Genomic DNA, 24,719 nt, shown 5'->3' with positions numbered 1-24,719 from the left:
AGGGAGAGTGTGTGTGTGGATGTGTGTGTGTGTGTGTGCGCACTGGGGGTTGCAGTTCAGAGAGGTCTGGGGTTGTTTTGTCTGCTCGGGGAGGAAAGGAATGCCCAAATCAAACACAGTGAACAGGATGCCTAGAGAGAGAGAGAGAGAGAGAAGGACAAGGGAAAGAGAGGGAGAAAGAGTGAGCAGATACACAGTGAGGAGAAAGATGGGGAGAGACAGGAAGCAGGGATCCAGACAGAAGGAGCTAACAAAAGCAAGGAGGAGGGAACACCAGAGAAGAATAGAGGAAGAGATCAATTTTTCACTCGCTGCCACCGAAGCCTAAGAACAGCATTCCTCCTGCTGCTATTTGCATTCCAGCTTAGCGTCAAGGTGGGGTAAGAATTTGTCTACAAGCTGATGAGCTGTCAGATGGAAAACCATCCACCCCTTTGACTCTCACTGTGAACCTGCAGAACCTGTCTTAATATCTAATGACTCGAAGCGTTCAGCCCTCCCTGTTCTTCAAACAACAGCTGAGGCTTTCACACACGCACACACACACACAACCGCTGACAGCACAGATTAGTGTCGACTATTTTTCATTCACACAACAACAGTAATATGACAACTTGCAATGTCACAGAACACCTCTGTTGCCTAATAGCTCAAATATAAAAGGAACCTCCTGGGTTGTAAACTAGGCAAAATGTAAGGAGTCTTTAAAAGGTCAAATCCATTATTTTAATGAAACAAGACTCAGCCTGCCCGAGAAAAGGAAATCCAACAAATGTGATTTCAAAGCATTTTTACGTTCTCACTTAACTCATAAGGAGTCTGCGTTTTCAATTATGACGGTACGACAGAGTTGTAGACAACATTTTATTGTCGTTGTCGATTCATCTGACAAGTGCTCATCACAATTCCCTTAAGCCCAAGGTGGTGTCTTCAGATTGTTTGTTTTGTCCAACAGCTTTTTTTTCACGTTTTAAACTAAAGTTCTTACATATTGCACCTTTAACGAAGACAGGGTTACATTTTCTGTAACTTTGGGGGTTGTGTGGTGCTGGAAGAGGAGGTCACATATACAAAATAAACACAGGATGGAAAAAGAGGGAGCTGATTTAAGGTTGGATCATAATTTCTAGAAGATCATAAGATCAGACGATTTTAGATCATGACTAATTTTGAAGGCGCCCACAATCTACTTTTAGACAAAAGAGACTACGACATCTATTGTCCTCTTACTTCTGTTTCCAAACTTCACATAACCTCATTGACTAATGGATCCATGCGATGTGAGTCATTTAACCAACTACATTGCTGCACTGACTGGTCAAATGTATTCAAAAGGCTCTTCCTGCGATGTGAGTTTTAGCTAGAGTTGCAACGCTATGAGATTTTCTTGGTAGGATAACCATCTCAGAAAATATCATGGTTTCACTATAGCACAGTACACAATATATCATAATTATTATGATTACTGTTGTGATCATTATTATTATTCTTTAATCTTTAATACAATATTGTGATTAAATAGATCATAATATTATTTTGGGGTTAGATTCCCAACCCCTACCTTTAGGCCTACAAATAAAGAGTGTAGTACTTAATTTTGTATTCCTTGTAGTTTGGATAAAGTTTTAAAACAGCATTTAGACCTTCATGATGAGAATAACGTTAAGTTACCTGATCACAATTTTCTGAGGGAGGTAGAGTTGTGTTAGGTGGAATCAAACTCACGACCCTGGTATTTCTAAAATCCTGGTTACGGCCCTGTAAACCCAGTATACACCTATAAAAATAACAAGAAACACGTAACTTTCTTATTTCCCGGCAGTTTAAAAGTTCAGTTTCCAAATACTTCCTTGTGTTGTGTGTGCGAGCCGGACCCTGCCCATGCAGCAGCGAGCCATTCCTTGACTGGCAGAGCAGAATTGATAGGCCGCTATTGTTTCCTTTTAAGGTCAATTGTGTCTCAAACGCTTGGCATGGCTGGGAGTGCAGATGCAGCTGGCTGGCAGGAGAGATAAAGCACTAATTTAACCGCATTCTTCTGTGCAGTCCACACCTAGAGAGAGAAAGGGGAAAGGGAGGCTGAGATAGAAATGGAATGAGAGAGAGAGAGGCTGAGAGTATTTAAGACAACAGGAGGTTGAAATAGGAAAGTTTTTTTGAGGTTTAGACAGAGAGAGGGGGAAAAATGTATGACTAGAGGGTGAAAACAAGGAGGTAAAAACTACAGCGAGTTTGTCCAAGTGGGTGGGCGGGAGTCAATCTTAACCGCGGGCATCAAGCTCTGCTGTACCCTTGTTTGCCCCGGCAGTCAAAACACATCACCACATGTGGTGGGCCTGTTTGTCAAGGCTACAAGAGGAGGGTATACACATATACATACATGTCTACCCACATAGAAACCTGTAGAAAATGTGTCAATCATCACATGGCCTCAAGTTCGTTCCTCAGCCAAATTGGCCTGAGCGGCATACTGCACCCTGGATAAAGGCATCAGCTACATGTCTAAAATGTTTAAATATTCTGCTGAGGAGGGAAGGAGGGGGCCCGGATGGCCAGACCGGCTTAGTTTCACAAATAAACCCAGACGCTGGGAGAAAAAGAGGGAGCCGGCTGAAGGGTTGGATCATAAAATATGCCTGGTATTCCACAATGTTCCACAGTGCACAAACGAGCCACTCAGGAGGGTTATGGGATTCCTGTGAGGCTCCTGTGTCCACATGCACACACATATATACCCACACAAACACACAACGTAACTGTGGGCGAGTTAGACATTCAACGCTGTAACACTATAAAATGTGCTGTCCGACAATGAGTGCACACTGACCAATAAAGCAATCACAACAGAAAAAGAAAGCGTAGGACTAAATAGGTAAATAATGACATTTTGGTTAAATGGTGTCTTTGTTATCCAAATGTTAGCTGACTTTCAGTGACGCACAGAGAGAGGGGAAGAAAAGAAGTGCAGGGCAGATGAAGGGACCACCAGAGGGGAGCCGATGACTCGCTCAAAGTCTGAGTCGCTGTGTGTGTTTCTCTGCTACAGCCTAGTACAGTATGTGTGTTATCACTGCGAGTGATTCTGTGTATTAAGGTCAGTACAGAGATGTCCCAGTGACTCAGAATATTTTAAACCGAGGTGAAGTGCAGAGACGATTAGTCAGTTAATCAATAAATCAAGCAAAACAGGACCTTAAATGAGCTTTTCTTGGTCTCGCATCGCAATAAACTTAGGGATTTGGACTGTTGGTGGGACAAAACAGCATATTAAAACTTGTCACCTGGGACTTTTGGAAACTGGGTCAAACATTGTCAACGTTTTTTCATGTTTTTAAACCAAATGATTAAATGATTGAGAAAATTATTAGCAGATTAATCAAAAATGAGTTAGTTGTAGCCATAATTTGAAGAAATCACCTTAGGCTTTGGGAAGCTGAGGCCATTTTTCAAGTCAGTTGACTAATTAATCAAGTATAACAATCATTAGTGGGGCGTCCTTGCTGTCTTTGTTGCATGTCACACTCCCTTCTCTCTTTCCTTGTTTCCTGTCTGTCTCTATACTACAATTCTACCACCATGGCAAAAATCTCGGACATGAAAGGGTTTGTCTCTCGAGTACAAGCTGCACTTTTATGGCCTCGCTATGGCTCGCATTGTGCTGCTTCACTTCCCCTGGTTGGGACAGCTAGCACGACAAGGAGCTCAAAAAGCAATGCTGGCATTTAGGGGAAAACCAGCCAACCCAGCCCTCAGCTGCCCTTTACAAAAGGCAGCAGTGTGGAGATCTCTTCCAAAATAAAACCGAAGCAGAAAAGAGGGGGCGAAAAAGGGTACAGAAGGAGAGGCTGAAAATAGCCTAGCAGTCGGGGTCTGCATGCATCAGCACCACAATGATGAAAGCTCCTAAAACCAGACTTGCTAATACATGGATGGATGGATGGACAGAGGGAAGGATGTATGTGGGGAAGAAGAAAAACATCTTATCATGAGGGTAGGTGAAAACAAAAGACAAACAGAAAATGAGGCATCTTAGGGAAGTCAGACAAAGGTCATATACATGAAAAGTTGACAAGCAAGTGTCTACAAAGTGAATAAGAACCGAGAAATGAAGTTAACATAGGAGCCAAAACAGGCGAGAATGAGAGGAAGAAAAGAGTGGGAAGTGAGCAATCTCCAGGCCGCCACAGCGTCTCAGCATTCCTCTCCCTGAGAACATGTATATTTTCTGATCACAAGAAAAATAATCTGCAGGAGGAATTTTATTTTGAGAGCCACCCTGTAGATCCAAGGATTAGAGCAGGTCAGACAGGAGTGTGTGAGAGTGTGTGGACGATGTGAGAGTGTGCATAGCCCTCATACAGTCAAGGTGGCGGACCAGAGCTTCACTTGATGGATCACTTGCAAAGGAAGAGCAGGTGAAGATCAAAACCCAGACTGTTCGAGTCACATATGATCGAGTGAACAAATATCCACACCCACACAGCTGCACTGTACATCGACAAAGTCAATTTATGAACTTTTGAGGATGTTGACACACGTATCACTAATCCAAAGTCCAACTTTCTTTTCCTCAACATCTCAGTCTGTTCACGAATTCTTTTACTCAACTTCCTCCTGTTGAAGTGAATAAAAAAAGAGAGAACTTGTGTTTCGAAGGAGGATATGGAAAACCTGTGAGTGAGAGTACAAATAGGTGACAAATTAAAGGAAAAACCAACATGAAGTGTCTAAGTAAGACGTTGGGCCACCTCAAGCAGCCACAATGGATTCACTGCTTCAAGTTTATGCCGCTTTAACTTGACAGATGAGCAACATTCGCAAGATTTGCCCTCATTTGGTTTTTTGATGGAGAATTCTGTTAAAAACATTGTTCCAAATTCTCCCATAGGTTTCATCAAACCCTTCATTCTTTAAGCTTCTGCATTATTTGTTCTGCGCTCATTTATTCTGGGTTTTCTGGGATCCTTTCATTTGTCACATTCGAGGTGGTTCCCTAATCCACATTTTGCAAGATCAAAACATAGGAGACATCAGACGCATCAAAGCACAAGAGAGACAGCAGGCACATTTGATGTCGTCTCTCTGGGCCTCACCCAGAAACAGAAGCACCAGAGTCGGGACGGTCGGCGCCCACCAACGCATTTGATGTTCTAATAGTTGGCTGTTTCATCAGTTTAGTGTCATTTGGATTTGAGACACAATAAAAGCCATTATTGTATAAAAACCGATGATGTTTCAGAGTTAAAAAATCAGGAAAATCAGTTTTCCGGTTAGAAACACATTTGTACACTAGTCTCCAACCAGGCCCTCAGCACATGCTTGAGACCTCGCGATGAACCCGAACTCTGCTGAGCGCTGGACTAGTACCGCCACCGTGAACTCCTGCCAACCGCTGTCACGTCAGTCAGTAGCCGTCCGACTGCAAATAACAGGCTAAAACATCATAAATTCTAGGGGACAGAAGCAGCAACTATAATGCTACGGAAGAGAGGTTGAAAGAGACATATTACAGCTCTCAGCATATAAACACACATTAAACTGTAACGATGGTACCCAAGACACACAAACCCTGCTGCTGGGTGAAGGACTTTGGTTCAACATTTAGCCTTTTAAGGATATTATTATTGAGGTGGTATTTTTTTTAGCTTTTGCTCCATCAAAGCGTGGTATGTATAGTCTGTGCCATCTTCCACCACCAACATCACGAGACTGATAGGAAGTAGAGCGTGATGTTCACCTTTCTTCTCCTCCCTTGATCACTGTCCATCTGGCTGCTCGGCCAGATCTCCAGGAAGAAGAATGCATCTCGAACCAGACTGGAATGGCTCCTGAAATATGCCAAATATGCCCCTGACCCCCCTCCTTTCCTGAAGACGTAGGTCTGCTCAATGCTAGCCCACCCTCCTTCCCTTCTGGTCCCCCAACCCACAGCATTCCTGCGCTGTGCGCAGCCCCGAATGCACGCATACTTACAATCGCAGATGACCCACTCACACTCAAAAAAAAAAAGTTAAGGACATTAATAACACAAGTTTCCACCCAACTGACCCAGACATGCCTTTTAAGGGTAAACGGTTCGGATTTCTCTTTTCATTCAGCCACCAATACATTCTTGGCAGGAGTGTTTTGCTACATCAACTAGCACTCAGCACGGAGAGCAGAGGGTTTGAGAGCAAGAGACAACTTGATAGAAAGACACGAGGTCAGTGCTCAATTTCAAGAATCTAAAAGTCACAGAAATCTTTGTTATAACAGGTTGTCAACAATGTTTAACCCCGTGTTAAGCTGCAATTAGGTTGCATCGAAAATAGATCAGGATATTGTTTGTAAATGTGAGACCTCAAAAGATGACTAAGATGAATGAGAAGACAAAACTACCTGATTCAAAGCTTGCTTATGATTTAGGATCGTGACAAACGGTTATTTTCATCGCCAATTAAATATCTAATTATCATCTTAACATAATAATAATTTGTTGTTTAGCTGATAAAATGTCAGAAAATGGTGAAAATGTCGATTTGTGGTTCCCAAAGCCCAAAATGTCGTCCTAAAATGTCTTGTTTTGTCCACAAAGATACTTGACTTTACTTTTACATAGAGAAGTAAAGACACCAGAAAATACTCAAATGTAATCAATTAGTGGTAGCAGCTCTACTAAGATTCAAGATCAATCCTTAGGAAGGGGCCGCAGTGGCTAAGCTAGAAAAAAACCCCACAAATGATACAATACATTCTATTACAGCATCTACATCAAACAGCAACTATGTCGGTCTCTGTTCCCGTGTGATAAGGAAATGGTGGAGGGTTGGGGAGCCCAAATGAAGACCAGATGATGAGTTTTTTCCCCTCTTCAGTTACCAAAGCTTAAGAACCATCACATGGTCACCAGCAGGGCAGCTGCCTGGTTTTGAGGGCTGCAGGGGAGCGACGTTCATAAATTCAAATTCCTGAAATATGGCGCTAGCAAGCCGTTTGGAAGTCTGGTACAAGTCTGCATTATAGCCAATAGATAACAGTGATAAGGGAGCATTGAAGACATGTGTTTTGAGCCACAGTGTTCAGTCTCCGAGCCAGTTTTATCATTTGTTATAAAAAGATGCCCCAAACTGTATTTGTTATAAAGATACAGCTCATGCTCCAGGTTTTGTGTTTGAACAGCCACATGTTCTTAACTTAGTTTAAGCAATGCTTTTACAGTGTCTAACTTCTCTGTTACTGTGATATGAGACTATATCTCAGTTTAAGGATACTGGATATTGTTTTATTGTGATATGGTATAAGTGTTGTCTTCTCCTAGTTTAAAAGCTGCATTACAGTAAAGTGATGTACATATTTTTGACACTATGTTGCAGTATCATTTAAAGGCCCATATATTGCCCAGCCCTACGACATACCATAATAAGGTAAGGTAAATTTAGCAACTGAAAGGTCATATATATGCTGTCATCTTATCCTCTTGACATAGTAGACCTCCAGCTACATATAGAGCAAAAGGATTTACAAAACACAATTAGGAATGTACATTAATAGCTCTCCGCTGAGCTGTCAGGATTTCTCCATAATGACGAAGGGAAAGGCGATGTCCAGCTGCCAAACTTGCTAAGCTGACTGGCTTGCCGGCTTGACACACATAAAACAATATAAGGAAATGGAAATGTGTCATTTCAGAGTACAGCGCAGTACAAAGGGAGCGGAGGTCTGAGTTAAGTTTCAGTAAATGTTTCACACGTTCTTCCTCAGACTCGATGATTCATTCATATCAGGTCTCTCAGTGGCGGAGCATCCACACTAACAATCTATGAGCCTCAGATTTTGGCTCTGACCGAACTTTTTTGTGCCGAGTGTACAAAGTCGATCACTTAACAACAGCCTCATTTGCCAAAAACATTCCAATTTCATAACCAGCTGCTCATGTAACAGGCTTGATAACTACCCAGTGAGTCAATAAAATCTTTTACAGGTCAGTGAATACCGGAGATGTCAGTTTGGCGGACTGGTGAACGAGGACTCAGGGTGACAAAGCCTTGCGATGATGGTGAACATTATGACTCAAATTAGAAAATAATTAATGAGCAAGAATGATGACTTATGGTCATATTGTATGACTGTCTGAACTGTGTAATAATGTGATGAAATACCTTATTTTTCAGGCATCTGATTAATTGGATTCACCAAAAACAAAATATAGCTGTCTGGTTATCTTCCACCTATCAACAGCTTCTGAGCTGATTTGCAAGAAACATCACCGTATGAATGAATCAATGACACACATTATGTTTTTATCCATATTGCCTAATCCCAACATCATGTCATATTCTTTGTTTAAGTGCATCTTATTGATAATGGCGACTTATTTGCTGGGTAAAGTGTGCATGCATCTTGTCTCGTCTATAGTCACGTGCACCTGCAGCCTTCGTCGCAGCACATCTCCTGGGATGAAACCGAGCCACCTGCAGCCCAGCAGAGTGGTGCGGCCTCTCTGAGCGACCACGCCACCGCACAGCACAGAAAGCCCACCAGAGCAGCTGATAATGAGGAGGCCGTTTGGCACGCTTTGGAGGGCTAACGAGGGGTATTCATTCACACTCGCACACACGCAGAAGAAGTTGCATGAACAGAATCCATTCTTTCTTTGACCGGGAATTCTTGAAGAGTGAGAACACATATCTGTTGCCTCGGTGTGTTGGTGTATGTGTTAATGAGAGCGCCGAGCGAGGCGTGTGAACGCTTAGAGCTGGGATGTACTTCTCTCCACTACTTGCTGAGTGATTGACACCCTCAGTCTCTAGTATCCGATGACAGATCGACATGGCTGGGAACAGCATCGAGGAAAAGTGCTTTGGCACGCAGACATGCACGCTCACACACACACACACACACACACACACACACACTACGACCCCAAGAATACACACAAAGTTCAAGTAGTTTGAACTCCAGCTGAAATCACAGAGCCCTTCCCTGTCACTGGCCCTCCACTGATAAAGAAAGCTGGCACGGAATAGAGGAATGGGAAGAGAGGGAAGAAGGGAAAATAAATGTGTACAATAGACGAGAGAGACCAAATAGACCAACTTAGGAGCTGGAAGGAGAAAATCTTAATTTTCTGTCGATTGTAATTGATTTTTCAAGCAATCGTTTAAACTCTTCCTACCTCCAACAAACACACTTTTCGGAAACACATGCTCATCCAGGCGTCTCTGTGGCATTAAGCCATCCTCCTGCAAGTCTTCTCATAGACAGACAACAACTCCAGCTGGCCTGCGTACTGTCAACAGCAGCCTCTGTCCCGGATACTGAGTCCATTATTGCATTATCACAAAACACACACACGCATACACACACTCACAAAAGGATATACACTCAGAGACTGTGTGTGTGGGCTTTAATACGAGCCTAGAAGAGATCATGATTCATCTGTACTATTTTAAAGAGGCCTGAGTCTGCCACTAATAATAACCAACACCAACACCATCCGGTCCAAATTCTATCCCAGCTATCCATTACAGCTTATTAGGATGTGTAGGTTACGCTGCAAAGGACACACGTCTGCCCATGTTGGCACCGACTTTTCCATTTATTACTTTATTGGGTATTTCAGTCATATTTCAGGCAAAATGTCAAACATTTGCAGGCTTTGCAGCTATTTGTTGTCATTTATGACACTAAATGATTAGTCTTTGGGTTTTGGACTGTAGGAAGAAATTTGAAGACGTCAGTTTGGGATCTGTGAGGATTTTTCTCAATTTTTTTGACATTTCATAGACTAAACCAGATGTTCCCAAACCTCTCAGAGCATATACCACTATATCCCAAACCAAACGTCCCAAGAACCAACTGCAAATACCAACATAAACAATAAAAGAGCCATCTTGCGTATAACAGCCTGGTAACGTCCTTTTACTTTCTTGCTAGAGGTGGCGCCGCCTGGCTCCAGCGTCAGCACTGGTGGCTTGACTGCTTACTTATCTTCAGCATCGAGTTTACCTGACCGTCAGGACCAGGTTTTTGTATTCTGTAGACATTCAATATTCCCATCACACTGCTTGGTAAACAGCGACTTAGGAGTCCCATTCTTACTGTGTTTGTTAGCTAACAAGTTCATGTCGGCCATCACGTCACGTCCATGGACGTATAGATCACGTAATGTCACGGTCACCCTACGTGCCTTAATATTTGAACGAATAACAACCTTTTTAATGTGATGTGCATTTAACTTTTGTCTGTAATAAAATCAAATCAAATGACGTTAAATGGCGGTTTGTTCAGCGAGGCTCTTGCGCACCACCAGGTGGAGCTTGTGTACCGCAGTCAGGGAATCACTGGACTAAACGATTAATCATGAAAATGATTGGCAGATAAAGAGATAAGCATTAGCATTAAAATTGACAAATCAAGGAAAAACTGTTTTAATATTAGCCGTCTTTCCACTGTGTGTTGTTTTCTTGTGAAGTTTGTGAATAATACAGCTTGATGACTGAAATAATACAGGACTGTCCAACTAAGCACTAACAATATCCTTTCTTTTTTGCATCCACTTGCAGCACATGACGTCAGCGTCCGTGTAATTCCACACTGATGTGACGCTCCGACACTAACAGCAGGGGCTCTGTGCATAAACCTTGATGTGCCGAGTGGCAGTAATACTACCACCGACAGGCTGGGTTCGACATTCCCAGTGGTTTGATTCTCCCAGGCAGAAAACCTCAATATTTTAATTTAATCCCCAGAGCAGTCATTTAGCCACTCCGTAATCCCCAGGTCCAGTGCTTAGTCTGATAATTACCCTTATTGGACACCCATAATGATTAGTTTTTGGTTTCACCCAAAGCAGTGCAGGCAGTTTCATAGGGCGGTCGCGGGGTTCTGTGGAGTGGAAAACCAATCATGCGTGGTATAGCCCAGGTCGTAAAAGAGAAGGGAGAGGGGTATGATTATTACTTTGCATGGCAGGCGACAACTCCTGGACAGGACAAGGTGCAAACTCTGTGTGATGTTCACTTTAAAGATCACTAAACAAGTAAGTGATGGTGATGGTGATGGTGATGGCACTCCTACTGTGTCAACAGTAACAATCATCACTGCACTGGGCAGTCATGTTCACTTACTGGGATGAATGTCAAGAGGAGGGCATCCGTCCTCTGGGAATTCTCCCTCCTGAGAGCCAATCCAACCAAACCGAACTTGGAGCACAAGAGTTTCTCCAAGACTGTAAATGCATGGATCAAGAAGCCATGAGGGAAAATTTAGACATCTCACTCTTCACTTTGCTGCTACTCTCATTTAATTTTCCCTTTGCATTTCTCCCAACATTTCCAAACTGACAGCACAAAGTGCAGACATTCCCTCCACATGCGGTGTGATAATCCCCCCCAAAATGCCGTAGGAAAACCCTTTTCGCACGTCTACCACCATGACAAGCTGCTATGCAAGTGTCTGTGCACGAGTCCAGGAGGAAAGTGGCTTCCCAGCAGCACGAGCTGGTAGCTCAGCTGGTATAATCAACAGCTGGCTGGGAGGGCGAGCCTTACTGGAAAGTCATCAGTGATTTTTTTTGTCTCCTTCATGTCTGAAACAGGTCAAGGCAGGTCCCCTCCATCTCCTTCCCTCCCCGTGCTGCTCTTTACGAGCCCCACCTGGCAGATCAGTATTCCACCACTACAACTACCTTTTCTGCTGTTGACACATGCACACACACTCCTCTATTACTGTTCGGGTGAGGCAGCACAGGGCACATACTGTTCACACTTTGGGTTTCATACATGCATGCGTCGCCTGTGCCACACAACACATTCCACCTCATGTGAAGAAAAACAAACACATACTTAAAACCGAACAAACATGTCTTGCTACAATGTCTGTTGATTTGACTAATCCACCAAAGCAGGGCTGCAACTTCTGAATATCTTAGTTATTATTTGATGTGTCACGTTTGATTAATTAGGTCTAAAATAAAATAACTGCTAGGAAGTGAAAGATAGCCATCACATATTCCCAAAGCTGCAGGTGATGTACATATAAACAGACACAAGCATCATATCGATTACCAACTTTCAGCATTCGGGGCTCCAGGGCGCGACTATTTTGGTCGCACATGCACCCAAAAAAACTGTCATGTTCAACTAAACATGTTCATTGCTCGCAATGGTGCGCCTGAAATTTAGCATTTATCTTTCAAACATTGAGGATATCGCCATTTCTTGTTGCGTCTGCTGTGATTTAGAAACACATGACGAAAAACATGTATTTGCACCTTTATTCCTGTTAACATTAATTTACATAATGTGTTAATAAATTACATTTGAAGCTATGTTTTGGTATCGTGTTGGTGCACCAGGGCAACCAGTGTAAAAAGTTAGTCTGGAGCCCTGCCATTAGTTTTCAAACGCACTTCCAGCACTAAGCTCTCAGGCTAATTCAGTTCTGTGTGGTTACACTGAGGTTGTCCACCGTCCAAAAAACTGACCCAGCACACAGGAACATGTGCACAACTCGTTTATCATTACAGGTTCAGAAACTACAGGTGATTTTGACTATAATATCCCCTCACTGGTAGGCCTATGGCCTGTACCAGTCTATTCCTGGGTTAATGCAACATCCTTATGCTGACTTTTGTGCCCAGTTGTGATTTTATAGTGCTCAAAGTGTGATTAAACTAACCCCAGCATTTATTTAAGCCGGATAATGTAGTGTACTACATGTGCAACTGCATGTACTAGAGATCGACCACTACCCGATTTTTGGGGCTGATGCCGATACCGTAGATACATCGGCAGATATTCACACATTTTTTACAGTGAAATGTGGTAATCAAACGCTTGTGACAAAGATATTTAACGCAGGCAGGATATTTTACAGTTCGGCAATATTGTCCTAACTGACATTTTTGCACCTTGACAGGGAATTTAATGATACTGACGTACCCTAAGGATCTTTTCTGTGTCATAATATCTTATAAAACGTATCTGTAATACATCTGTGATACTGCCTGATGGTATCTGTCAACTGATAGATCAACCAGGCTCTGGCACATCTAACATATCTACATGCATCATAACTACCACACATCATACAAGACGATGAAATATACTCTGAAGTGGAAAATATGTAGTGTGTGTGGTAAACAGTGTTCATGCTTCCCTGTATCCTGAAGGAGCTGACACCAAGTGTCAACAAAAGAAAGTGAAACATTGTTGACTCCATGCATGTAAAATACCCTCAAATTCAGGGGAATCACAGCACACAAGTTAATATCCTCACCAGCTGCCATGAACACAGACTAGGGACACTGACATTGTTTTAATGTTTTCACCAAACCCCACAGCTTGGGCCGAGGAACAAGCTGTAATTACAGCAGCAGCAGCCACCCTGACGTTATTAAGTGCGTACATACATGTAACCACCAAACAAATTGTAAGAAAATAGGCTGTGAACGGTCCACGCAGCGCTACTGAGACAACCACCTGAGGTTTTTTCGCCGCAGTCCTGGATGCTACATTTTGGCTACAAAACGAGCAGAGGAGGAGGAGGAGGCGAAGAACAAGGAGGAGGAGGAGGAGGAGGGTTGAAAAACTTGCCGCAGTTCAGACTTCTGCAGTCCCGACTCGCTGGGTCCAAACTCAGGAAGCCCGCTGTCTGAACCCCCCGCTCCCATGTTCCCAAACACACCCGAAACATACAGAGTGAAACTTTACCTCGGCCGGTCCTCCGCCGGGTTGAGACAAACGCCACGGGTAAAATCCACAACTTCACACGGTCTGAGCTCATGCGGACGGTAGGACTCGCTGCTGCTGCTGCTGCTGCTGCCGACACGGCGAGGACAAGTTCATCCACATACTCTCAGATACCGACCGGAGAGCTGGAGGCGACGGCGGGGGAAATGTTGGCTTTCCCCCCCTTTCCCTGAATCACTTTCGTCGGTCCTTTTTCCTCTCGGATATTCCCCTCCCTGGCTCGTACGGGATCAAACCATCACATTCCACCGCGTCCTTAACAATGAAAAAAGGTGGGTTTTCCTTCTCTGCTGCCGGAGGACCCACCCCTCGGGATGACTCTGCCCGGTCTGACCGCAAAGAGAACGCCCTTCCCGGCTGCGAGGTCCCGCCTCTCTCCCCCTCATAACATGCGCAAGTCTGGCCGGTGGGGAGGACTGAATCCTATCCAGTGGATAGTCTGAGCTAATGCGTCCCTCTCTCTGCACACACACACACACAAATATATATATAAATATATTTGAATTGAAAGGCATAAGGTCAGGATATAGCCTACTTACTCATGAGCCTCCACTGCAATATTATAGTAATACCACTGGGGATATAAAGTACCATTAAGCCTCCCATTGTGTCTCACAGTTTAAGTCCCTGTTACAATATTTAAAAAAAAAAAAAAAAAGTAATTATACAGGAATTAATCACCAAAAGAGCCATAAAGGTATGATAAACTCAAGATAATCACCTGTAGCAATGTTACAGGAGTCTTTAATTACTATTATTAGGCTACATATTATAAATCTCTTGTCATTGGAAAGCTTTTTGTTTGTTTGCGCTCACAGCAATACTAATAAAACACCCAGGACCTGCAGACTGATTGATTATTCTGGGGGTATAAATCTGCAAACAGGACTTGTTGGTCGCCATATCACGATATATTCCCGATAACCGTGATATGAACAAATGAAATATTGATATTGTGTAAATAATTCACATGTAATATGTGAATACTCCAGCAGAGAAGCTCAGCCTTGTGCCTCTTCACTAGTAATTAAGTGTGATTGTTGTCTCTGTACACTTTTTTTGTTTTACAGTTTTAACTTTATACTGATCCGCACCAAAAGTTAATGAGGTCTATTCTTCAAAAGATGCTCGATGATCCTCTGACCTAGGGATGCACATTGCATCGTTTCAGGGTCAACATGTCAAGTAAGGCTACCTTACACGTCATGCTCCAACTTTTTGCTGCTTTATACAAAGCAAAACTCTCAAGGTGACTAATCTGTAAGAGATGTGTCCGACTAATTTTGTCCAAATGTGTTGATTGTTGATTGCAAGCTCTGCATAGGAAACCACCAGTCACAGTCATTCTTCAAACAAATCAGGGCCTACTTTGGTTGTTTGATAAAATTAACTCCCCTACAAAATCACCCAAATAGCTCAGTCTAATAACGTTTACCGCAAAAACAACAAAAAATTGCAACGTCAGTTTTTTCAAATATCATCCAGCCCGACTCCGAGCCCACTTTGGCAGTTTGTTTTAAGCTATCTCTAAAGAAAACCAGAAAATGATTGTGATAATGTTGGAGTTGCTGCGTTGTTCAGCAGTGTGAACCGGGCCACTTCACATCATCTTCTTCCCCTGAGTTCAAACCCAGTGCAGCTCAGACTGCCTGACCTTCACGGCAGACACATGGATCGATCTGTGCTGTCACTCTGCAACCTCTCTGCTGTCGCTGTACCTGGGTATGACATACTCAAGTGCACGGCACTTACATCATGCAGCATAATAACTGCAACAGAAGCGCATTGTTTACTCTGTATATTGCTGCATGATGATAGTGTAGCAGTAAATTCTCATTGTGATAGGCCGCCAACCAACCAGGTGAAGTCCAGCCCACGCACACTCATACACTCTTTCACACACTGAAGTGTTTGTTTTTCTATCTCCTGTCTTGAACAGATTAGACCGATTCTTGTGCAACACACCTTTGTTCAGCAGCAGAGGAGGACATAAACATTGCCGTCATGTTAGCAGTCTGTTGTGTTATCAAAAACAAAATCTAAGTGTCATCAGTAGGACATTGTTACTTTCTGTAAGAGGGAGAGGCTCATAATACAGTTATTGTGTATCAAAGGCGTCATCGGTGACCTTGACCGTGTCTTGTATCGTGTGATTAAAACAGTCATTCGTGGATATTCCCACAGTCATCCTCCGTCCTCAAAGGCCACACCGCTTTAATCATATCGTTTGACATAATGGGTTGGGTGAGATATAAATAAAGTCACGCCGTTGCTCTCTCAAGTTCGGGGGAAAAAGCCAAAGATACCAAGTAATCGAAGAAAGCTAAAGGCATAACCAGGCAAGGCCAGACTCCTGAACGTCAAGCAGAAAAGCCAAGCGCAGGTGCATGAATAATCCGTGCATACATCTGTATAAACTATATGCTTGCCTGCTGTATATTTCTCATGTTAATGTGTCTTTAAAGGTAAAGGCACAGCGTGAGAGAGAAAAATACTTTCAGTGGTTGAAGACTATGAGCTTGTCCTTCAGTCTGCTCGAGACATTAAAACAACTCTTGATCTACGAAGAAGCAAAGCACACACACACACACACACACACACACACACACACACACACACACACACAAAAAAAAACCCGTCAGGGCATTCGAAACAGTGAGATGACACATAAGTAAAGACAGGCATGGAAAATGCCTCTTTTTTATGAGGATGTGCAGCGGTCATGTTTCATCCGTCTTGAGAGGGGTTGGCTCGTGCACAGACAAGTTCCTGTCATTTTGGGAATCTGCCTTAATATATCAAATGATATGAATGCAAATGCAAAATACAGACTGTAATCTGATGCATAAAGAAGGGGGTTGCGGGGAATGTAATCTCCTACAGCAAATACTGTAGCACAGGCAGGCAAGCTGATTCAGGAAGAGCCGTGTTTCAAGCCAACATCCTTCCTAATCACAAACATCCTTCACCACCCAGCAACATTCACTTGTTTGTTCCAATAAGAATTTGTTGATGAACAGCGCAAATCACAACCAAATTATCTCGCTGAATGACTTTCTAAAGGAAGCCCCTGTGATTTCGCTGGATGTATGTCACATTTTGGGTACTTTATCTTATCCAGAGCGACGTGTGGTGGCTGCAACAGCAGACTAATCTCTAATAATCCTGCGTAGATCACCAAAATTACAAGCAGCCAGCAGGACAGGAGTGCAAAGACCAGGTCAACAGTCACCTGATGAGATTCTTTGGTCGACAAAATGAGCATGTAAGAAATAAAAATTAGACCAGAGAAGGAGGATTTAATGCCACAATTTGGCTTATAATGCAGGTTTTCCTACTTTATGTCCTTTCTACAGTGGGGATAAGGATTAATGTGCTTAATTCGATGTCCTCTCAGAGTGGGTTATGGCCAGTATTTAAACGTAGGTCACCCTGATGGATCAAAATGTGGGGCAGCTTGTCATGTAGGGAAACATGCACTTATCCGATACCATCAAGCACTGACACCATTGTGTAAACTATCAGTGCAGCGTGGCATGCAGATGTTGTGATATAAGGGGCGCGTTTACAATGAAGACAGCCTAGTTTGTACAATACTGTCATGTGAATCAAACTTGTAGTATTTTCAACTTGAATCACTAATGGGTGACTTCCAACAGAGTTTTGATCTTTGAGGTTTTATGTCTTGATTTGGAAATACACTGACTGTCCCATGAGAGCTCCAAAGCCTTTGATAGGAATAAAAACATCTTGTCTTACTGTCAGGTCCTATATTATCTCGAGGTACAGATGCCTCAGCCTGTCTCGCTCACCCTCCCATGGCCCTCTCTTTCTCACTGCAGGGGGACATTCCTCAAACCTCAGCCTCTGGCATGCAGTAAATCTGCCAGAGAGAGACCTACACTCTCAAGTCTGCCAAGAACCCTTTGCCAGGGAAGACGTGCAGCTAAACACTATCTATTTATCAGTTCTCAGCCTCATGTTTTCTCTCTGTGGCCTGACCGTACGACCACGTCCTACCCGTCTGTTAAATATCCCGCAAGGGCGTTTCGCGTCTGCCAGAGGCAAAGTGCAATGGATCAAGGTGAGGTGAAGGAGCAACTGTAAAAAGGTGTTAATGGGACAAGAGGAGCTCCACACAGGCAGCTCCCGCCCTTCCTGTCTCCCTGAGGAATGCATGACTTTGCCTTCTCACTATATAGCTCTTCCAGGGCGATAGCTATCCCATTTTAAAAAAAGAAAGTCCTGGCAGCATTCCCTCTCTGTGTCTCAGCACACCTGGACTGAAATTACAACCACTTCTCGGGAGGAAGGGTTCCTTGGACTGACCTGTGCAGCAGTGCAGAACATCAGGGATCACCTGCATGAGTCTGTAACCGATTATCTTTTTTTTCCGGCGCCCTTGTATATAGGAGTAGATTTGAGAAAGAGAATCAAGTGGCATGCAGGCAGGTGTGCAGCCTGTGGAAGAATTTATTAAGTGTATCACTACTGCCCGTGCAACATGGGATGTCTTTATCTGAATCCAACAGTTGTTTAACATTACACAGTCAAACATTGCAAGCTGCTTCAGCTTAAAAATGTAAGTTTCCCTTCAAATGCGGCCTTAAAAATTCGAGTCGGCTCATAAATTGTGAGACTAAAACTTCAGTCTTTAGTATCTCAAGTCTGTAGTATCTCAAGTTTACTGAACTTGTTTTAATTAATTTCAGTGAACATTAGATACTTACAAGCTTTTGACACTGCACTTAGCCCAGGAATAAAAGCACTCTGAGAGCCTTCTTATCCCAAGGCTAAGAAAGTGTTCACACTGGCATGATCCTGGCAGGAGTTTGTGGGGTTATCCCTTTAAATTCAACCAGTGTGAAACGGGCTAAGGCAACTGAGCAGTCAGCCGTCATTCAAGAATGTAAACATGTTCCATTTAACCCAGGGCTAGTAGAAATTGCAGTGTGAATCCTATAGCCACAGGCTTAGGTTAACCCTGCGTTAACAATGTGGGTACAAATAGATATCCCAGGGTAAACTAGTCCTAGCTCAGGGCTAAGGATAGTACCGAGCTTTGGGTCCACCTCGAAGCTAAGACAAGCTAAGCTAACAGGCCGCTGGCTGTGGCTCAATAATAAGATTGGTGTCGATGTACTCGTCCAATTCTGCCCAAGAAAGCAAATAAATGTATATGCAGAAATGTAGAACCATTCTTTTATATATACTTAAGGACACACCAAGTCTTCATATAAGTTTTATTTAACCATTACACAGAATGGTATCTGGAGAGTTAACGCTCAAACAATGCATGCTGGGACATATGCCAAGAGGCCACAGTGGTTGTGTATTAGCAGTGAACTTGAATATTTGAATATAAATAACTTGAAATATTTCATCAAATGTATATACTTACATTAAGTTAATGATAAGAGGTTGTTCCCACTCAAAAACAATTACACATCCAGGCCTACTGTACTTTGAAACTAACCACATCTCACATAAGCTGCCCTCCATTTCATGGCCGAGACAAATCTCACTCACTTGCTGTGGAATCTTTTGAATCCACACCCAAACCGCGAGCGACAAGATGTATCGTGAAAAGATTTTTTTTTTTTTTTTTACAGTGTAAGCCTGTATACCCAGCAATGGCACAGCACGTCTGGCAGGCATGCAGGGCACAACCACCAAAAAGCTCTGCTCTCTTGTTCCACCGCCAAGCCATAATAACAGCAATAAGGTTGGGGAGGCTCGTTAACCTTAATCTAGGAATTACACTGTGGCACCAGGGAGAGGAGGACGTGTTGTGTTGTGTGCTTGTACATAGGGGCTGGAATTAAACATTTACCACAGAGGGGGCGGTGGTGGTGCTGCTTTGAACAGCACAGAGTGTGAGAGTGGTGGTGCATGCAGTTCACAGAGTGGGGTATGGAGCCTCACCTGGGCTGTACAACACTGTACAGTGTTTGACGCAGGAGAATTTACTCTTTTTATTAGCCTCTCCCTCCCTCTTGTGGTTAAAATGCATTACTGCACAGTTGCCTAACCTGCTGAGAATAAAACCCGGTTTTTGTGCAAAATGTGCAATTAGATTAAAGTTACATTATCGAGGATTACTTGATTACACTTTATTAACATCATATAAAATTGTCAATTTTTAAGAGATAAGATAAATTAATACTGAATTACGATAACATCTATCCCTTAAAGTAAGTTGATCTCCATAATGTTTGATTGGAAGTAGTTGCGCATTTATTAACTGAGGTGCATTTTTACTCAACAATTAAAAACATACTTTGTATATTTGTGTGTATAAGATTTTATAGGCAAGGCAGGTTTATTTTTATAGCACAATTCAGACACAAGGCAACTCAAAGTGCTTTACAGGAGCATAAAATGACATGAAAAGACGTTAAAAATTGCATTTAAAATACATGAAAAACAAGTAGGAAGAAACAAAACATCAAAACAAGTTAAAAAACATGAAAGTAAGCTCAAATAGGTTCAAAAGAGACAAGATTAAAGAATAAAGGTCACAGTGCAGTTCAAAGCCTGAAAATCGCTTCAATGAAAGGCTGTGGAAAACAAATGGTCTTCAGCCTTGATGTAAAAGAGGTGAGAGTTGGAGCGGACCTTCAGTTTTCTGGAGGAATTTGAGTTTGTTCCAGATATGTGGCGCATAATAACTGAATGCTGCTTCTCCATGTTTAGTTTTGACTCTAGGGACTGAACGCAGGCCTGTACCTGAAGACCTTAGAGGTCTGGATGGTTCATAATGTAGCAGCAGATCAGAAGCTTATTTTGGCCCTAAACCATTCAGTGCTTTATCAACCAACAGCAAGATTTTGAAATCTCTTTTTTGACAGACAGGAAGCCAGTGTGAAGATCTGAGAACTGGAGTGATACGATCTACTTTTTTGGTTCTTGTTAGGACTCGAGCAGCAGCGCTCTGAATCAACTGCAGCAAGTTTTTTCAAATCCTGCTGCGACATAAGTCCTTTAATCCTTCATATATTCTTAAAGTGATAGCAGGCTGACTTTGTAATTGTCTTAGTGTGGCTGCTCAAATTCAGGTCTGAGTCCATGATTACACCAAGATTTCTGGCTCAGTTTGTAAGTTTTCAATATTACAGATTGAAGCTGAGCAGAAACTTTTAGTGCAGTGTGTTTAACGTCAGAAGGAAGCCGGGGACATAACTGTGGCTGCCCAGGAGCCCCTCAGAGTGCCTGTGCATGTCAATATAAAGAACAATTAAGGCAAACTAATGACATCAAGTTTAATATCAAACAATCTGTGTGTAGAATAGGCTATTCATTTTCATCATTCAGGCTAAAAGCCCCAATCATGACCCACTGAAGACATAGACGCTAGTTTAATCAGGGGTCTAACTGTCTGTAAATTAATTGTTTAATGTAGAAGTTAAAAATAAAATGAAAAGTTTTGGTTCCAATTTAGGGAACATTAAAGTTGCTGTTGTGATAACTTCATTGTTTAATGTCATTTATGCCCAGAAGTGTGTTGCACTAATTTCCTTGAAATTTTGAGCCGACTCATGTCTCTCAAACAATATTCTCAAGGATAGTAAGAAACTGATTTTGCCTTAAGATGTTCTAGGAGAAGTCATGCTTTTAATTAACTACATCACATTATTGGCTTTATCTCCACTTGCTCAGAGCAATTCAACCATTTTTCTCTGAGCAGGCTAACTGTAAAATTTAAAGATTGCTCCAAAGTGGGCGTCTCCTTTGTTTCGTTTCTGCAGACAGAACGCCCAGGAGAAGAAGACATGGATGTTGATGTATGCGTGTTGCATCATCAGGATTTCCAAGGAAGACTGTAACAAGATATCACCTCCTTTGTCTTGACCTCTGAAGCACTCCCACTGACACAGAAGCCCGCCCCTTTCAGGGAACCCCACTTTATTGGCACTGACAAATTCGCACTGCTCACATCTTGAGACATAGTAGAAGAGAGGAAGCAGTCTGGTAAGCTGACACCCTGTTACATTTGCTCTTTTTGCTCAAATCATGCCTGTTTTGAACTGTGAAGTGGATTTATGCTACCTTGAAATGTTGAGAATGTTTTGATTAAATAGAAGATTAAGAACGCAGATAAAACGCTACTGATAATGACCACTGTTGTTGAATTTCAGCTCATCTCCATTCAGGAGAGATGAAGAAAACTCAGAGACAACGATGACTTAAGTTGGAGTATATCTAGTATATATTTACCATGACCTGGATGACTGACAACCTTCATCAATACGTTGAAGTAGTTTATACAAACTTGCAAGGAGGAACAAAATAACAGCTCAACTGTTTACACAGTGTATTGTCAAGTTAATCCTCCCGAGTCTCATCAGTGTTCAGATTAGCTCAGAAAGCGTCCCTTCCGCAGATGGTTATCTGTTTAACAACGAATATGTGGGAAGTTACTGCAGAACTTCTGACCTCTGATCCAGTGAGAATTAGGAAGAAAATATGTAGAAGACATTAAGTCTGTTACCATAGATGGTTAACACAAACAACAGCTTTGGTTTCTTGGGTATCTGATCTGTAAACATCTACAGCAGCTTTGAACTGCTAAGTCTGCCCTCATCCATTCCTTATTGGGCCTAATGTTTATACAGGGTATGTACGACATCTGATCTTGCGAGGCCAGAGTTTTCTGGACTTTAGATTTTTCTCCCACAACTACGTTACACACTACGGTTATTATGTTCCTGAAACAATAAGGGACAAAATACTAGAAATACCTGTCAAACATCACAAACTGCAGCTTCTAAAATGATCATGTGATTGATTCAACAATCAGGATTCTTTCATTGTATTGGACTACATGCATTTTAGCAGGTATACCTAATATATTAGCAACAGAGAATATTCTTTCGACTAAAAGAACCATCAAAATGCTTTCCAGGACGTTTCCCTGATGTTGATGTGTTCTGTCTCCAACAGACAAAAATGGACTCAACCGCAGAACAAGTTAACATGTCAGGAACCTCTGGAAGTAACTTGACCTTCCTGGATTCCGAATTTCGTTATGTCCTCTTTCAAGTTGCCTACTGTATCATCTTCATCCTTGGCCTTGTCGAGAACGTCTACGTGCTGTATGTCCTGCGCTGCCTCCGCGAAGCCAAGAATATGGGCGAAATCCGCATCTACATGACAAACTTGACCATCGCTGATCTCCTTTTTGTGCTCGCTCTTCCCTTCTGGATTGACTATTACAGTCATGAGGGTATCTGGCGCTCTGGAGAGGCCATTTGCCGGCTGATTGGTTCGTTGTTCTTCATCAACACCTACTGCTCCGTCTTCTTCCTCGGAGCCATCAGCTTCAACCGATACTGGGCTGTCACACGGCCTCTTGATGCTGCCTCTTCGGACCACAGGCGTCGTGGGATCATCGTGTGCGTCATCATCTGGTTGTTGACCGTGTCGATGGCTGTTCCATTTCTGACATCTAAACAGACCAACAACGACAAGAACTTCACTCGCTGTTTCGAGGGTTACCAAAATGAAGCAGAGTCAGCGAAGGTGCAAGTGGCTGTCACTCATTTTGCAATAATTGGATCGTTTTTTGTTGTCTTTTTTCTTGTCGTGATGTGTAATTTCCTTATTGCTCAGAAGTTACTTTCTCAAGGTCCCACTCAGTCTACGATTATATCTAGAAAGTGCACCAGGACCATGCCTTCCACATCTAGAAGGCCCAGGGGTGTGAAACGGAGGGCCCTGCAGATGTTGATAGCTGTGGTGGGGGTGTTTGTTCTGTGTTTCCTGCCCCACCATGTCATTCAAGGCCCATGGACACTGGCAGTGTTGCAGATCAAGGAGGGCTGGGGCCACGTAAATTGGAGCGAGGAGGTTCGTCAGGTGTTGAACAACGCACATCAGATCACTTGGCTTCTCATGGGCCTCAATTGCATTTTGGATCCAGTAGTTTATTGTTTCGCCACAAGGAATTTCAGAGGGTTCATCATGGCCCACATTAAAAAGGTAGGAAAGAGAGAGGGCTGTTCACAGACGGCCAAGACACAGCTGGCCATGTACAGCAGGAATCAGATCCTGAGACCCCAGAACTGGGGCCAAGAGCACGAAAATGGACTGATTTAAACATGTACTATTTGCATTAAAAGGTAGATATGTTACTCTGTTTGACAGACACAAGTGCACACACAGCATGATGTTGCACCTACACTTGAGAAATCAGCTGGCGAGACAACGAACACATTGTTCAGATTGTCCCAGATGCTGTTCTGCTCTAAGTACGGCACTAAAAACTGATAATACACATATTTACAGACTAGTCGTCCCTTTTTGGTTGTTTCAAAGAGATCTTCTCCCTAGATTACACACACACATTCAACCACACACACAATAAAATATGTGTGCATACCAATGATTGTCTCCATCAGATAGGTGATAGGTTTAGCTTTGCCTACACACGTTTTATCTGGTTTTGCAAGACCAGGGAATAAAACTAAGTTTGAGCTACGTTTCCCCTCTGGCATCCAATATTGTGACATACTGTAGAAAATCCCATGATTCACTGTGACAAAGAAAGCTAATGCTTATCATTATTCAGATATTTGCTGTATTTACTCTGAGCTTACCTGCTGTTGCATTTTATTTATTTATTTTTTTAATGGCACAGTTTTTGTGATCTTGTGTTGTTCTTTGATCAAAAAGACAGTGTTGCTGGTTTTACTCCATAAGTCTTGAAATAAAGGTTTTATTTCTGTGTTAATTGTGATAAAAGTTTCTGACAAATCAACCCATCAGCAGTGGATATAGTTTGAGACACACTGAAAACTGTAGCACATTACAGATTTTATTAACATGTACAAACAGAGAGAGAAGCGTTTAGTGGGGACAGTTTTACACAAGTACTGCAGATCTGTGGGTTTGACCACATTCAGATTTTGCGAAATTAGATGAAATCCAACAACTTTTGAGGTAATCCACACAGAGACAAACTGTGAATGCAAAAGATCATCTATC

At 42.6% G+C, this 24,719-nt stretch overlaps 2 protein-coding genes across 3 annotated transcripts in view; one reads left to right on the top strand and one right to left on the bottom strand.

Annotated features, from left to right (window-relative positions):
* The window catches only part of luzp1 (leucine zipper protein 1), a 51,278-nt gene extending 37,184 nt beyond the window's left edge, over window positions 1-14,094 (bottom strand). The window contains exon 1 of the mRNA XM_084380482.1: window positions 13,695-14,094. The gene's annotated coding sequence lies outside the window, so the exon portion shown is untranslated. The remainder of the gene's footprint in view (window positions 1-13,694) is intronic.
* Window positions 14,095-21,694: 7,600 nt separating this feature from the next.
* LOC311273921 (platelet-activating factor receptor-like) lies at window positions 21,695-24,320 on the top strand. 2 transcript variants are annotated; one of them, XM_084381215.1, is made up of 2 exons: window positions 21,695-21,704; window positions 22,677-24,320. In XM_084381215.1, the coding sequence occupies exon 2, from the start codon at window positions 22,683-22,685 to the stop codon at window positions 23,829-23,831; it is 1,149 nt and encodes a 382-aa protein (XP_084237341.1). In that variant the 5' UTR covers window positions 21,695-21,704; window positions 22,677-22,682; the 3' UTR covers window positions 23,832-24,320. The 2 variants fall into 2 exon arrangements, with proteins under 2 accessions (XP_084237341.1, XP_084237340.1); XM_084381214.1 differs by lacking the exon at window positions 21,695-21,704 and adding an exon at window positions 22,330-22,349.
* Window positions 24,321-24,719: the final 399 nt, after the last annotated feature.

The sequence above is a fragment of the Pagrus pagrus genome, assembly GCF_965226575.1.
Source record: "Pagrus pagrus genome assembly, chromosome: 18".
Taxonomy (NCBI): domain Eukaryota; kingdom Metazoa; phylum Chordata; class Actinopteri; order Spariformes; family Sparidae; genus Pagrus; species Pagrus pagrus.
Note: the sequence above shows the minus strand (reverse complement) of the source record. Positions and strands in the feature narration are given on the sequence as shown.

Coding starts and splice junctions, on each gene's coding strand:
- LOC311273921 (XM_084381215.1), top strand. CDS start 22,683: ATGGACTCAACCGCAGAACAAGTTAACATGTCAGGAACCTCTGGAAGT.